The sequence below is a fragment of the Numenius arquata genome, chromosome 6 (assembly GCF_964106895.1).
Source record: "Numenius arquata chromosome 6, bNumArq3.hap1.1, whole genome shotgun sequence".
NCBI lineage: Eukaryota > Metazoa > Chordata > Aves > Charadriiformes > Scolopacidae > Numenius > Numenius arquata.
The window spans coordinates 12,253,131-12,269,114 of NC_133581.1; the positions used below are offsets into that span (position 1 = coordinate 12,253,131).

At 51.5% G+C, this 15,984-nt stretch overlaps 1 protein-coding gene across 1 annotated transcript; it reads right to left on the minus strand.

The window, feature by feature from the left end:
• Window positions 1-2,494: 2,494 nt before the first annotated feature.
• CHGA (chromogranin A) lies at window positions 2,495-15,666 on the minus strand. The gene is made up of 8 exons (XM_074149682.1): window positions 15,621-15,666; window positions 15,078-15,124; window positions 10,909-11,002; window positions 10,413-10,481; window positions 8,246-8,344; window positions 6,096-6,602; window positions 5,179-5,642; window positions 2,495-3,047 (listed from the first exon to the last, which is right to left on the minus strand). Exons 1-8 carry the CDS (start codon window positions 15,664-15,666, stop codon window positions 2,964-2,966), a joined length of 1,410 nt encoding a protein of 469 aa, XP_074005783.1. The 3' UTR covers window positions 2,495-2,963.
• Window positions 15,667-15,984: the final 318 nt, after the last annotated feature.

Consider the following 15,984-nt stretch of genomic DNA (forward strand, 5'->3'; position numbering starts at 1 on the left):
GGTTTCAACAGTAAAGCAATATGCAGTACGTATTGTGGCATTATCTCTGTAATTGTTTTAAGACAGAATTGTCCCTTTCCAACACGTAATGATAATAAATGCCTTATAACAAGCTCTACTTTGCTTTCTCTTTATGAGCGGATGGGACAGCGAGGCGAGCAGCTCAGTGGGGGAAGCATGTTTTCATGAGAATTTAGTTTTCACATCCTTGATGTTTGCAGTTACTTTTGGCCTCCTTATACCAGCAAGGTTTGATGTGATTTCGAACGCTAGTGGGAAGTCAGCTATTTTTATCTTACTATGTAACACAGCTAAACATAACTGGGATTTGGGCTACTCTGTACTTAAGCATTTATTCCTAGCGTGGGTTGATTCTTCCTGCATCATCCTGGATAGGCAATTCTTGATTTCTCAAAACCTAGGAGGATTTTTAATCCCTATTTTTGGCTAGGTGCAGGAAAGACGGGTATCTCACCCAGCAGCATTACATTTTGCTAAGCAACAAGCCTGCTCAGCAAGGGCGCTGGTGTAAACACCGCCTGGGGATCAGTGCGTGGTGCCAGCCCCAAGGCCAAGCCCTGCGGTGGTGAGCTGGGACATGCTGTAGAGCGGAGGTACAGCCGGTTGGAGGGCCAGCATTTACCAGCTGGTGAAGCATCCTCCCAGTCCCAGCGCTCAGGCCTTGAACTCCATCTTTCCCTTTCAATTACAAAATCATAGACTGGTTTGGGTTGGAAGGGACTTTTACAGGCTATCTAGTCCAACCCCCCTGCCATGGGCAGGGGCATCCACTCGTCACCAATCTCAAAGGACTTCGAAGATAAAGTCCTTGGATCCCAAATGTTTCTGATTACTTGAATATCCAATTAAGACAGTATCTATAGTAGCTCCATGAATTAACATTATTTTTCCTCTTGTGGATTTTGCAGCAGCTATAGACAAGCTCTGTCTGCTGCCTCATGATAAAACTTGTCTAACTCCTTTGAAGATGGCTGTGTTTCTGTGGTGGGTTGTTTGGTTTCTTGGGGATGAGTTGGGTTTTTTTTGTTTGGGTTTTGTTTTGTTTTGGCAGGGGTAGGGTGGGGTGAGGTGAGGTGGGTGGCTGAGGGTTTCTGTGAATTTTTTGTGACACGTAGACCTGAGTTTGCAAGGGGTTGTGTGGGTGATGCTACCAGCAGAGACTGCCACAAAAAAAAGGAGAGATTAAGTACAATATTCAAATTAAAATTTAAATGAAGATCAGTATGTAAAATGTGACTTTTACAGCTGGACTAACTCCCTAATAATTGACATTTTAGTACTGTGTCCGTGGAACAGCTTCGGTTTCATTTCTGTTCCTATGCACGTTTCCCTGGGGTTAATGAGTGCAATCTCCTCAGGATGGGGTTGGGAGACTTGCACCTCACCCTGGTGCACTTTCCCCAGCCAGGCTTGCCCCCTGTGCCTTGTCCTGGCTTGCACCCTGTGCCAGGGCAACTTTCGGGCTGTACCTCGGCCTCGCCGCCTCCTCCTGCTGCTGTGCGGCTGCCAGGGCTGGGGTTGAGGGGCACTGCCCACTCAGCAGCTCTCCCTGGGGAAGCTCACCTGGTGGGTGGAGGACAGCTCTGGACACCTGGTATCTCCTGCACTGAGGGGACCCTGCACACCCACCTCCAGGGCAATGCACTCTACAGGCCAATGACACTGATGTTTTTAGCAGAATAGAAGAAAATGTCGAGTTCAAAGGGTGGTAGCCGTTCCCTGAGCATCTCAGCTGTTCTGTGGGCTGCAGGTGATGGGAGACAACTGGTGGGTAAGATCCAGCCCCTGGCAGTGGAATGCTCTTTTCCTCTCCTGCTGATAGACATAGGAAGTCTAAAATCTCATGATTGACGTTCAGAGACTTTTGGGGCAAGCTTGCCCAGCCCAGGCACCAGCTGGTCTTCCAGCTGGTGTGTGGCCTGAAGCCCAAGGGGTGGGGGGATGTTGTGCCTGTTAGTGCTGTGCCAGCTGGCCACCATGGCTCCTGCAAGCCAACACACAGGAGGGATGTCCCCTCAGGACCAACCTTCACCTCTGGGGGAACACAGACCAGCAGTTTTCCTCCTGTCTAACCTATTTGTTACTTCTTTTTTTTTAACCCACTCATGTTGTCCAAATCGCTTGACTTGGTCAAGTGTTGCCCCACTATTTAAACCTCTAAACTGGTTTCTCTCTGATCACCCCATGTTCATGGATGAACTACGGATGTGACCCAGGTCTCACTGAAGTACCGGGGACAGCCAGCACCGGGGCTGGGCTGTGTGGCACCTGTAGGCCCTGCAGCGCTCGGGCCCTCGGGGAGGTGTCCCCCATGATGGGCCTTGGTGGGCAGCAGCGCTGGAGCCTGGGGAAGGAGGGAAATGCCATCACAACATGTCTGTGGTGAGGGGAGCCCTCCATTCCCCCTCCTCTCCGCCGGGACCCCACAAGCCCTGCAGGATGCTGACAACTGAGAGAAGCTGCCAAAACAAAGGAAGGAACCCACTGCAGTTTTATTTTTCCTTAGATAAATTTTTTATATAGAATATATTACAGTCAGAATTCTCAGCTTTTAATCAAAAGATAACAAGTTATTGCAGTTTTTTTACCCAGTGGAACTACCAGTGGAAGGAGAACTTTCTAGAAAGCTGTCTTGTCTTCTTAAAAAAAGAGGGAAAAAACCCCCACCCGGACAGAAAAATATGCGTGTAGGTTGCATTTCCTGCCCACCAGCGCCCAGCCGGGCGGGTGGGCATCCCTGTGGAGAGGGGAGCGTGAGGTGGAGAAGCGGTGATGGGCACAACACGATGGCGAGGGAGGCAGGCTTGGGCGCTAGCGAGGTCAGTTTCCTAGGCACGATGCTTCTGCTCCGGCTTAATTGCTTTTACATCAGGAAACGAAAATGCGGTGGGGAGGGAGAAGGGCGGCGGCGGCTTTCGCCTGGGCAGGGAGGGCTGGGGCCCTCAGCCTCGCCTCAGCTCGTGCAGCTTGTGGGCGACGCGCTCCAGCTCGGCCTCGATGGCAGCCAGGCTCTCCAGCTCCTGGTCCTGCAATGAAAGCCCAGGACACGTGTCAGTGGCCATGACCGGGCAGCCCTTGCCCCCCCAGAGCTACGGAAAGCCTTGCCCGGGGCTAGCTGCCAGGGACGGCACGAGCACAGCCATGCCTCACCCTGTGCCTTCAGCCCGCTCCTCTGGACAGGTGTTGTCTGTGCACAACTCCGATTAGTTCTGTCCTGTCCTAATGTTAGATGGCTGCAGCTGGTGATGGGGACAAGACATGCCACCCCCATACTTCCCCAGTCCCGCTGCCAGGCAGGGCAGACCCCGAGGGTGTCTCCTTTGGAGTGTGGGGCTGGAGGGAGAGGGCTGCTGGAGAGCTAGGGCTGGGGTGGGCACAGCCAAACGGCCCCAGCGCTTGTGGTGAGGCAGTGGTGTCAAACCAGGATGGGCATGCGTGGCTGCAAGTGGAGGAGACAGCGATGTCCCCTCTCCTTATGCTGCGCTGGGTGTCCACGTGCACCTCCGGTACCAGAAGAGGCTTTTCCACTTGGGAAAATAGTGACTGAGGAAGCCGTTTAAAGGCTCAAGCTGCCCATCACTTGGTGGCCTTCTTATAGCTGTTTCTGTGCACTATGCCGTCACCTGAAGCTATTTTACTTAGCATAGGATCTCAAACTCATAACTCCATGGCTTTGCCCGAATTCCAGTCATACACAACTGGCCCCATCTCGCTGCCAGCCCCAGCCCTGCCTGCCCCTCACAGCTGTGTCACTGGGGGCTTGCCCAGAGCAGCAGCACGCTCTGGGAGAGCAAACACAGGGCTGTCGGTGTTAAAAGTGTCTTTTTTCTGCCAGCAGAGCTGAGGTGATGGCCCTGCTTCTGTGTGGAGGGAGCGGAGCCATGCTGGCTGCCAAGCACAGGCCAGCACTGGGCTACTGGTCTGCACTGCATGTGGCCAGTGTGGAAAAAAAAAAAAGTATGCAAAAAAAAGTCATTTTTCTTATCCCTGAGCTATTTTCCTGAACAGGGAAAAAGTCACCCTGACCCTCTGGAGGGCCCTTGGCTCAGCCCCTGAGAAGGCTGCGGCTGCAGCAGTGTGCTGAGCCCTGGCGAGTGCGGGGGACAGCACTCACAGCCCTGGGCTGTGCCCACGCTGGCCAAGCCAATGCAGCTGCTTGGCCCAAAAACCAGGAGAGGGAATAGGGTGGCAGCTGTTCTGTCAGAGCCAGAGCCTGTACCTTCCCTTCCCTCGCTGCCGGTGCCTACCTCCTTGGCAGGCCCCCGCTGCATCCCTGCTCGGCGTCAAGATGTTTGGCTTTGCTTTGAACCAACACAACTGGAGATGCCCTCTCAGTGGAGGATGCTGATGGGCAATCTTTGGGCAGTGTTTTGGTAAGTAACCAAAGCAAGAGGGGTGTTGTGGAGGCGAGAGAGCTGCAGCAAACTGGCTCCACTTACGTACTGCCCCAGTCTGTTCCCAGGCACCTGATCATGGCTTCTCCCAGAGCAAGCACCTGCAGAGCCCATGCCTAGCCTCACCATCCAGCCCCCTCCGCTATCCCAAATAAACATCTGTGCCTGGAGCTGGGCCACAGCACAAAGGCAAACCCACCACTTCCGGCTGCTGAGGAGGTGCTGAGCTACCGCATAGTATCACATGAGGTACCAGGGAAGGTGTCTAACTTTGGAAGTCTGGCTCAGATGTATTGATATATCTGTCAACCATTTCCACTCCAAGGCCTCAGCTTTCTCACCACAGCTGCACCCCAGTTTGCCTCTGTAAGAGGTCTGACACTACTCGCTCCGTCCCTGAGCCAGGAAAGGCATTCCCTTTGACTTGGAGGAGCTTTGGGACACAAGATTTCAGAAACAGCTCTGGTCACCATGTCCAGCACAGACCAGTGCAAAAGTCTTGTCTCATTTTTAAGACACTCTCAGGTAGGGGATGTTTTTGCACCAGTCACTAAAACAAGGAAAAAACCCAAAGGCACAGAGAGGTGCAAATCTCAATAATACCTAGGGCTGAATGGCTAAAAGGTCACCAAGCATCTCCTTAATGTCACAGAGAACCGATGCCGGCTGCATAATGCCAAGGTACTATCCACATCTCCAAGCATAGTTTGGATTCTCAAGTAATAACTGGGTGGGATTTATTCTTAAGGCTACATACACCAACCTCCGTTCTCCTGTTAGCGCTGCCTTCTTCGTCCTTCTTTTCTTCGGGCATGGGAGCAAGCGGGAAGCCTCCTTCACTGCTGTCCTCCTTTGAGTGATGCTTCCACGACCTTCTCACATCTTCCTCTGGACTACTGAAGTCATACTTGCGGGACCTGAACACCATTTTCATGGATCTGTCTGGATCTTCCCCACTATCATTTTCCTCCATGCGCTTCTTCGATGTCAGCTGTTTGGCCAGCTCATCCATTTTGTTCCACCTCTTGGAATCTTCCCACTCCCTGGAGGACTCTTCCTCCATCTCTTCACTTTTGGCATCCCTGGGCTGAAAGGTGTCCTTCTCTCTCTGGATTCCCTCATCCTCCAGGCGATGCCTTCCTCCTCTCAGTGCTCGGGGCTGCTCTTCCTCCTCCTCCTCCTCAGAGCTCTGCCCATCTTTGCTAAATCCCAAAGCATCGTCATTATCTGAAAGAGCATTAAACACAACAGTGAGCACCATTAATCTGGTTATGCTCCACCTTTGAACTGAGCCTTCAGGGCTGATGCAAGGTGGGTTTCCTGACTTAGGCCCATTTTCCCAGGATTCTGGAAATACCTGCTCTCTCGTTACCATGTCAATAACAGGGCTTGTAGGCCGCAGTCAAATACCACGTAAGAAGTTTAAGAAAAAGAAACTGGTTGTCCCCAGGTGCTATGAAAGCTGAGCAGCAGGCAGCTGCCGGGCCTGTGTTACCCACTGTGCGTGGGCCCACGTGGTCAGGTGCCTGGGGGGGGTCTGGGTGGCTATCAGTGGGGGTATTTCTGTAAACCCGGTAAGCACCTGCCTGAACTTTCAGGCTTTAAAGCCTCTTATCCGTCTGTCTCCATGCTCTCAGCTCACCCCGGGTAGGTGTCAGTGCAGTCGTCTGGGATACATACTGTCATCTCCCTGCATCTCCTCAGCCTCCTCGTCCTCCTCAGCCAAATCAAGTGACCTCTCTGCTTCGGTAGGATCCTCCTCTGCAGCATCATCTCCTCCATCATCCTCCCGCTCCACACGCTCCTCTGCCACCTCCTTGCTCTGCTCCTGGCCCTGCCTTGATGGCTGCTCTCCCTCATCCTCAAGCTCTAGGCTGTCCCCGGGACCTCTGGGCTGCTCCTCTTCATCCCCTCGCTGCTGCCGCTCATCCTCGCTGAAGTCTTTGCTGATGTGGTTGTCCAAAGCTTCGCCTCGCTGGGCATCCTCTGCACCCCTGATCTCATTGCTCTCTGCTTCGTCCCCATCCTCCTTCTCTCCAGGGTCAGCATCCCGTGGCCTGGGCTCCCTCTCCTCCAGGCTGTTTTTTCCTTCCTCTCTTGAATCTTCATTTTGCTGGGCTTTCTGTGCTGGCAGCTCAGCCAGGGACCCCGTGGGCTGCTCCTCTTCAGGGTGCTCCCCTGCCACATCTGCAGAGGGAGGAGCAAGAAGCAACACCTCTCCTGAGAGCTCATTTCACAACCAGCAAAGCCCATGTGTTACTTAGGGAGTTTCAGCCCCGCTCCACAATCTGCTTAACCAGCCCGTGGATCCTTTCGCAAGTCACTTCAACATATGCTTGCATTCAAGCAAGCCGGCACTCTCACTGGTGCCTGCTCTCCTGGAGAGACTCACAAGGCTGAAGTTAAACATATGCTGAAGTGCTTTGCTGCAGCATGGTCCTCATCACCATCTCTTGAGATGCCAGCAACAAACTTGCCCCGCGTGAAACCAGATTGCATGTAAAATGACATGACTTAGCAGTGTAATACAGCGCTTGCACAGGTCTCCCTGCTCCGAGTGCTGCACTGACGTTGCATCCTTATTTCTCCTACCAGCATGAAAAGGGAGCCAGCGCTGTCTGCGGATGAGCCGGAGGGAGGGGCGGGGGGGGACGGCTCTGCTTCTGCAAAGCAGCTACTCGGCAGGAGCTTAGTGTGGGCTGGGTATTGGCTCTCGCTCTTGTCAGAGCCTGGCCTCTTCTAACATAATTGGCTACTTCGCAAAAGAAAAGATGGGGGGCTTGGGGGCTTAAGAGCAGTGGGAAAAGCCAGATGGGTATGGAAGGGTGAGTGCAGCCCCAAGCAGGGCTGAGGAGTGTGCTGGGGTGAGGGGATGGATGCAGAGAGCCGGTCACGCAGGGCTGGTGACCACCAGTGACACTGCACTGGTATCACTAGGCTGCCTGCAGGCCTGGGTAGCCCAACATGCCATGCTTCATCCTCATGCAGTCACCACACTGCTGGAGCAAGAGGTTTGAGTCTGCCCTGGCAGGAGGGAGACCCAGTGACACCCATCCTCTCTGCTGGCTTTTGGCTATGCTGGCTGCAGCAGCAGCCCCTGGGTGTACTAGTCCTCATCTCTCTGGGTGTCTTTGGGCTGACATCGTGGCGTTGCTGCACTGCCGTGGCTCAGTCACACACCCCAGAGCCCACCTGAGACCCTCTGCAGGGGTGCTGCTGCTGGATTAGAAATCATCTCACACACACTGGCATCCTCTCTTCCTGATGTGTAAAAGGGAAGGGGCTGAACCCTCCTTTCCTCTACACTGCCTGTCTCTGGCCTAGACACAGAAACCTAGTGACAAGGGGAAATCCCAGCTGAACGTAGTCTTTCCAATATGCAGGTGTTTTGTGTATCGGTGTGTGCACTGTGTGTATTCCAAGTTCAGTTTTCCCTTCAGAGACCCATAACCTTAGATGCCTGGAAACAAGGGCAGCAGGAGCAGACCCAGATCGCTCCTGCCTATATCACTGAGTCTTTCTGTACAGGATTTCCCTGGCTGTGACTCATTTTAAGCATTAGGAGTGAGTGATGGTGTTGGCAGCAGGATGGAAAAGATCAGTATCAGTTTGGTAACTTGACCATCACCAGTTACTATAGCTCAGAAATTACATGTTGTTTAAGCTGGTAAACAAGAACAAAGCAAACACCAGGCTGCTTGTGTGTGTCAGCGGCAGTATCAAAGAAGATGCCTAAATGAGAAGCAGATGGACATATCAAGGCTGTTAGAAAGAACATCCTTGTTTACAGCCTGACCTGGATTTCCTGGAGGGGGGAGGCTGACACTGACCTCTCTGCTTGTTCTTGTCGTTCTGACTTTCAAGGACTTCGGAAAGTTCATCTTCGAAGCCACTGTTTTTCTTCTGCTGCTGAGTTCTCTCATTGGCACCTGCATCAAGTAACAAAAAGTAGGGAAAGGCAACAGCCCCAACCGTGTTTCAGAAAGAAGAAGTTGGAAAATAGTTCTGTGCCTTTTATAATTATATACGTTTTCTACAATGGACAAATCTGGCAAAGGGGAGCTGTCAGGAGAAGTGAGACTGGAGGATACTTGAATCAGCTGCAGTAACAAAGCCACCACCAAAAAAATCATCTGCAGGAAAGAAAAAGGTCTCTAAAAAAACAGAGAAGCAGGGTTGCTAGGAAAACTAATATTGATGGAGAGCTAGGGAATAAGAACTGATGAACTGCAGCACACTGAGGCTAACAAAAGACTTAAGCTTCAGAGTATTGAAGGATAAATGTTGCTTCCTTCCAGATGCTGCCCATGTACCTCTGTTGAGGTGAGCACTGAGAGCCCCTGTGCCCTCCTGCCTGGTTCGTGGGGGCCCCTCTCCCTGGGAGAGAGGAGCAGCATTCATTCCTATTCTGGGGATGGTCCAGGGCCCCACACCTTAGCCCCTGGGATTATGGAGCCAGCTCAACAAAAACGACACCCTGGAGAAAGTGTTGACTGAAGGCAACACGAGCTGGAGGTCAGAGCACAGCTCTCCTGGCAACCAGCGCTCCCCAGGCCAGCCCCATCCCAATAGAAACCACAAACCAAGCAAGCACTGTCTTACCCAGCTCACCCTGCTCCTTACACCCTGCTTCTAGGCCTTAACGCAAAGGCAAGAGCCAGCACTGCCAGTCCAGTCCTCTCTAGCCCTGCACAGGGCAGAGCTGGATGGTGTGGGGTCTCCAGTATGAGCAAGGCCAGCTGCAGCCAGCATACAGCAGGCCAAGATAAATACCTTTGTTTTTCCTATGGTCTGTAGATTATAGCTCATGTTACCTCAGGACAAAAAGGTGTGATGTGCTCAAGCCAAGGAAAGAGCAGAGGAAGATGCACCTCTGTGAAACAAATCTGTTCACATGAACTCCATGCACACACACAACCCTGGTGTGCCTGGGCAGCACCAGCACACTGAGGAGGCCCAGGTTTCTTTCTTCCAGATCATCAGACCATCCCTGGAGCCTGTGTGGGGTCACTGCCCAGCTGGCCCCTCCACCAGTGGGATTTGGGCAGTGACTAAACTATTGCTTTGGGAGCTGCATGGGGCTCTTTCCTAATCTTGACTTCCTGGATTTTCCCTCTCCTTTCTCCTTGTTGCCTCTGTGGCTTCCCTGCTCTGAAAGCAACCTGGTGGTACTGTGTCCCAGCCACCCCTGGAAGCCGTGCCACACAGGAGCAGAGCACAGGGATGCCCTGGTAAGCGAGGGCTGCCAGCTGGGTTACCCTAAGGAGACGGAGGAGGGAAAGCTGGGGGAGAACCCTATTGCAGCCTCAATGAGGCCACCCGGGCAGGGGGACCTGCACTGACTTTGAAGTAGCCTTGCATGGGACATGCACACCAGCTCTGAGGACCTGGGCACCTGAGAACAGCCCTTTTCCCCCTTGCACACCCTTTTGTATAGCTCTGTGCTGCTGCTACATGAACACGTGGTGAGCTGTCCACACCTCTCAAAAAAAAGGGATTTGCATTCTATTAAGGAAGCCAACAGGAAAATCCCCACTGGCGGTTTTCACTGGGGTCTTTTAGGTGCAAGTCCTGCTTGATGCTCAGTGAGGCTTCGCTTCCACCACACCTGGGTTTAGTGATAGACTCCAGCTACACAAACAGGGAAGGTTTTCTTGTCTTTCATTCTAGCTTGGGAGCTGGTAGTTAGTTATTTGTTGAACAAAATTACAGTATTCCCTTTTAGGGTTTTCTCACTCTAAGAGGCCTACACTCTGTATGGCCACCAAGTTACCTTGACAGTGATTGAAATAATCAGATGCATACTGGAGTTATTATAAGCAAAATGCTTGTCCCCGCTCACCCAGTCTCTACTGGAAGTCCTGGGACTAGATTTCCTAGGGCACATTTGTGTGATGTCAAATTATTGTAAAATAGAAAAAATGCTAAACAACAAAACTGTGCAAGGGGCTACAATAGATGAAACCCCTCTTCCCCAAAACTGTAGTGAAACTGTACCTTGAGCCGCAATTTCCTGAAGTTCCTTCAATAAATTTTGGTGGCGAAGGATAGAAATGATTCGTTCATCTGCAACAGGGGAGACTTGGTACAGAAGGTGGTCAAAGACAACCTCCCCCCACCCCTAGAAATGAAAAACAACCCCAAATGCCACATCTCTCTTCATTTACTCTTTTCTCTCCCTTGGCCTGATTTGCTGCCACATCTCTTAACCATGTGGTTAAGAAGACAGGAAGATCCCATGAAAACCAGGCAGCTTCATGCCACCCAATGCCTCCCCCAGCTGTGGTGTCAGCATGATGCATGGCCTGGGCTGAGTATTGACTCCGTCCCTGCTTCCGGGGCCTGGCACAGCCTGGTGGGGTGACCACAAGGAAAGTGAGTGTGTCAGGGACCCCTTGTGAGGTGCTAGAGGACCAGAGCATGACCAGCCCCTGCTGCACCTCTGCCAGGTCTCTGCTCTTGCTGATACCCAGCATTAAATCTGAGCCTGTACCTCCCCTGAGTGTTTCTAGGCATTCCTCGCTGATCGGCAGGGGGTTTGGCTTCGATAAAGTATCAGAGATGACCTCTACAATGCACTTCATCACCTAGAAAGAGACAAAAATACAAGTTAGAGCACTGCTTTATTGTCTTTTTTCCCCTAAATCTACTTGTTACCAAGGCTAAAACACCGCAGATGATGGCACAGATCCTCTTGCTTTTCTGGTCGAGCCAGAACTGAATGTTTGGTTCCTGATTTACCTAACGTAGGAACAGAAGGTACCTCCCAAAACTGAGAACTAAGCAAATGACACATGGCAATGGAAAGAGCTTCTTCAACATGATGCACACTTCAGCTGAGGCGCTCACTACTCTAGCCCATCCCAGAGGCTGGGCAGGTCAGAAGATTAAAGGGGATCTGGATGTATACATAGAGAGTCAATATATCTCAACCTGCACCGCATAAAAGGTCTCAGTGGGAGGTTGTACAGAGCAACAAGTGGTCAGCCTCTTCAATGGGAGACCTTGAAATCTGCAAGCTCTTTGAGCCCTGAGAAAGGCACTGTAGTTAGACTGCAGCCAGGCATGGCAGGTGACATGAGACAAATTGTAGTTTCCAACACAGATCAGGAATAGTGCTCCCAAGCCCTAGAGAAAGACAAAACACTCTGGAGAAGCATTTGACCTTGTGCTTGAGTGTCCAAGCCATCTATTATGGACTGGAAGAGCTGTTCACTCAGGCAGGCAATCTGAAAGCAAGGAAGTTCCCACACTTGCATCTGAAGCATTTGCAACTGCCTGAGGCAGTTTCCCAGACAGGATGAGCTCTGGGCCTCCCCTTTCCAGCAGCTCTTTTCTTTGGTGTAAAATGAGAAGCATTATTAATCTAGTTTGTCATTTGTACTGAGATTGCAGGCCTGGCTCTTCACCCGTGCAACTGCAGCACTACTGATCCCACAGGGATCACCCAGTGCTGTATGTGTGGAAGGAGAATGAAAGCCAGAGAGACAAAGGTAAGGTGGCACCTCTGGCAGGGGTGAAGGCACCCTTGCAACACTGAGACACACCACCATGAGCCCTGCTGTGTGGTCATGGTAGATCCAAATGGTCACACCAGAGAGAAAGCAGCATTGTCTACAGTCCAGTGCTAGTTAGTAGTGCAAGAAACAGGCTGCTTAGTTCAAAAGGATGATCATTTATGAAGCAGCCCAGAAAGTATGCCAGTGTCATGAGTGCCTGTGGAAAAAAGAGGATAAATTGAAAATAAAAAAGGATGCACGTAAGCATTGGGGGCAAAAAGTTCACTCACTGAACCTATTTCTTCTGATGATTTCTGCAGGCAGCCCTAAGAGTCCTGACCTCCCTCACAAGATGCCATTCTCAGGACAACAAAGCACTGTGGCTGCAGTAGAAATCAAACAAGTCAGCAATTCCCAGTCATCTTCAATGTTGCTCATTCAGGCAGTTGGATATATTCATTGACCAGGCAGAATGGCAAATCTTCACTGTGTGTAAGGAGAGAATTCTGTGTTTGCAGATCATAGCCATAAAATGCTGAACTCTTAACTGTTTACATAGTTTGAGAAGATTGCCTGCTGGATTAAAAATGTTACAGGAAAGATTTAATAAAAAGAAAGCGGGGGAATTTCCCTGGTATCATTCTCCTATACCACAAGCAATCCATTAGTATTGACTTTAGATGACTTTGAGTCACTTCACTTTACCATTATATTGAACAAACCCCAAATTCTGATACTTCCCTCTCATGTTTCCCAATCTCTGGAGCCACTTAATGCAGCTGTATTCAATGCAGCTTCAGAAGTAAGGACTTTCTCAGCATGAGAAGTAAGAATCTGGTCCAAGGAAACACTCTATACAAGCTTTTTGAAGACTTCTAAGCTGGTCTAAGGTCTTTGTCTGAACACAAAGAAACACATCAGTCACCACAGAAATACGGCCAACTCTGGGGAGGAACTTTGTACCATAATAAAATGAAGAGTGCAGTCATTCCACAACACTCTCCTTGACTTTTTGTAAGAGCAAGTCTTGCAGAGTGAGACTTCACAAGGTCATGAAATAACAGCCTGCAACAGAAAATGAAGGAGATCATTTCCAAATGAATGTAACTAATCCAGTGCAGAAACTCGGACTGGAATTTTGCCATAGCTATCTTCTAACTGTGAGCATGTAACTAGATCCTTAAGAGCTGCTCATGCTGTCCCTACACAGAAATCTCCAAAGGAACATGTCCTTACAAGGATAGACTTCACTACTTTTGAGCTCAGCAGTGCTCAGGCCCTTCTGAAATATGTTTGTAAGTGGGAAATAGTCTCCTTGGAGCACAAGAGTGGGCAACCACCAGAGATATTGTAAATGTTTTGGCCGTGTTCAGCTCCTCATGGAAAGCTCTCAGTGTAAGGAAAGTCTGATGAGCTGCCCAGGAAAGGCCTACAGATGCTGACTACCCATTTCACAGCCCTGAGCCACCCACGAATGCTGGTGGCACAGAGCACATCTAGAGCAGCATGGTGTTTAGGAAGATCTGCGGTGCTCACTGCTCTACCCATGTAATGAAAAGCCTGTCTGAATCTGTCCTGTGAGACCAGGACTTCCTTCACTGAAATGCTGTGTCTCAGAGGGTGGTGAAGGCAGAAAAGTCCTAATGGCTCCTTCCGGTTGCAGCAAAAATCAAAAGAAAGGTGTGGTCTGATTTTTCGCTCAGCTAGTGCCTGTGTCAGTGCAGTACCCAGGGAGGGGACAGCCTTGGGAGACAATCCTTCCTCAGTGGAATGGAATGGAATTCCCATGGAGTTGCACCAGCTTCCACAAAAGCTAAATGTGGCTTGTTGAGAAGTGCCATATTTTGCACATAGAATATATTAGGGCATAGCTGTCACAAGGAAAGCTGTGCAATTAGTGGATTTTCCCACCAGATGCCCAATGATCATCCCATCCTTGCATGGCCAGCTGAAGGGGCAAGCGCCTTCCATAAGTCCCCTTTCTCAGTTAGCACACAGCCTGAAGCAGGCACCCGGTGGCTCACAGCTCATGGCTCAGCCCCAGCAAGGGCTAAGCAGGCTCAAGGTCTTAACAAAGCAACAGCTCTCCAGGCCCGGGAGCATCTGATAGGACACAGGGAAGTGTATCTCATGGCATTTACCCTGTAGGTAACAACAGGCAGAGACACTGTGCAATGGAGCCTGTGGCTGAGAGTGACATGAACGTGTCCTCCCCTACTCCTGCCTGGGCAAAAACATAATGTGGCTAGAAGATTTCAGGAAACAAAGGTGTTCAAGGAATGGGGGGGGGGGGGGGGGGGAAGGCGGGTTTTTCCTTTCTGGACATTCATTTCTGTAGAAATACTAATCTGGGCAGTTAAGAGATCAGCTCATCTGAAAGACTATGGGCATTATAATATCAGGAAGGGAAGGTCTGTCACAGATCAACACAAGCAAACACACACCTATACAAAGGTGCCAAAAGCCCATTTGGACTGCACACACTTGCAAAGTGCAGCTATGAATGTCAGAGAGGTGTGACACAGATGTATGCACAGAAGCCTATAAAAGAAGGCTGGAGAGGTCAGCCAAGTCCTGCACTGCTTGTAGACATCCAGACAGGCTGAGCAGTAGCTGAGGACAGATTAGCAATCTGAGAGTAGCCGGTTGCATGTTTTTCAGGAGCATGCATGTTTAAGTAACACACCACACACATGCAAACACAGATGTATACACATCCCCAAATACACACAGTTCCAGAGATGCCCTTTCCTGAATCACATCTCCCCCTACTCTCCCCTGAGTCACCTCCTGTTGGGAGCTTTGAAAAGCTGAAAGTAGGAGGACTGGGGAGGGTTATACCCAACCTCCATCCTCAGTCTCACCATTCTCCATACAAGCTTGTTTGGTCCCTCTGGTACATCCTGAGGGACTTCTCTCTTGCCCAGGTGCCCAGAATTGGATGCACAAAGGGTAAATCCTGGTAGGGAGGGAGTTGGGGAGGGGGAGATGGGGGAGGGGGGGAAAGGGGAGGATGGATCCTGCTGTAGGGATCTCATGCAAATCCCTGGCTCTTTCTACAAGGTATTTCAGCAGGGGCAGCCAAAAGCCAGCCAGCTAGGTGGAGATTAAACATCACATCCCTCAGATTCATTTGCCCCATCCACTACAGGCCCATCCTTACCTTAGTGTCCCCTTTATTCATGTCATTTGTCACAGGAAGAGAGATGGCTGTAAAATGAGGGGGGGGCAAAAAAAAAGAGAGCTTGTTATTCATCTCCACTGTGAGACAAGGAAAGAAATCTTATCCTGCTAAAAATGGTAGTGAAGAGGGACATCTTGCTCTGGTGGAAGTGGTCCTTGGGTGCAGCAGCTGAATGTGTGCATTGTGTCCCCTCTAAGCCTTCCCCAGGGGGAAGGGAAGGGAAGGGAAGGGAAGGGAAGGGAAGGGAAGGGAAGGGAAGGGAAGGGAAGGGAAGGGAAGGGAAGGGAAGGGAAGGGAAGGGAAGGGAAGGGAAGGGAAGGGAAGGGAAGGGAAGGCCCCCAGGCTGGCAGTGCCCGCTGGACCCAGGCGCCGGACAGGCAGGACCCGGCGAGGCCCTCAGCAGTGACCTTGCGGCGGCCGCTGTCCGCGGTGCTGAAGGGGCGCGGAGCGTCAGCGCCGTCCCGGGGCTGAGGGTCCCGGGAGCGGGGGCGGGGCCACGGACCCCAACCCAGCCCCACTTACCCGGCACGGCCAGGAGCAGGACGGCGAGCAGTCCTGAGCGGCTCATGGTGCTGGCGGGATGGAGGGAAGGAGACAGGGGCAGAGGGTGAGTCTGTCCCTGGCGTGGGGGCTCCGGGCAAGGTGCTGGCGGGAGACCAGCACCGTGCGTTTCTACGCCAGTGCCCTGGCTGAAGATCCCAGACGGGGCACTGCAGCAACCGGCTCATTTATATATCTCAGCCCCTCGGAAATGGCGTCAGGAGGAAGCCACCTCCTCCTCACTCCCCCCTCCCCTTGCGTACAGCCTTCCCATCAGCCTCCACCACTCGTCGGATGTTGGAGGAGCAGCCACACACCAGGATCCCCCCGACCCCCCCGGCTGCCC

Coding starts and splice junctions, on each gene's coding strand:
- CHGA (XM_074149682.1), bottom strand. CDS start 15,666: ATGAGCCGCTCAGGACTGCTCGCCGTCCTGCTCCTGGCCGTGCCGG. Junction 11,003..15,077: donor TGAATAAAGGGGACACTAAG/GTAAGGATGGGC, acceptor GTCTCTTTCTAG/GTGATGAAGTGCATTGTAGA. Junction 6,603..8,245: donor CGACAAGAACAAGCAGAGAG/GTCAGTGTCAGC, acceptor CTCCCTCTGCAG/ATGTGGCAGGGGAGCACCCT.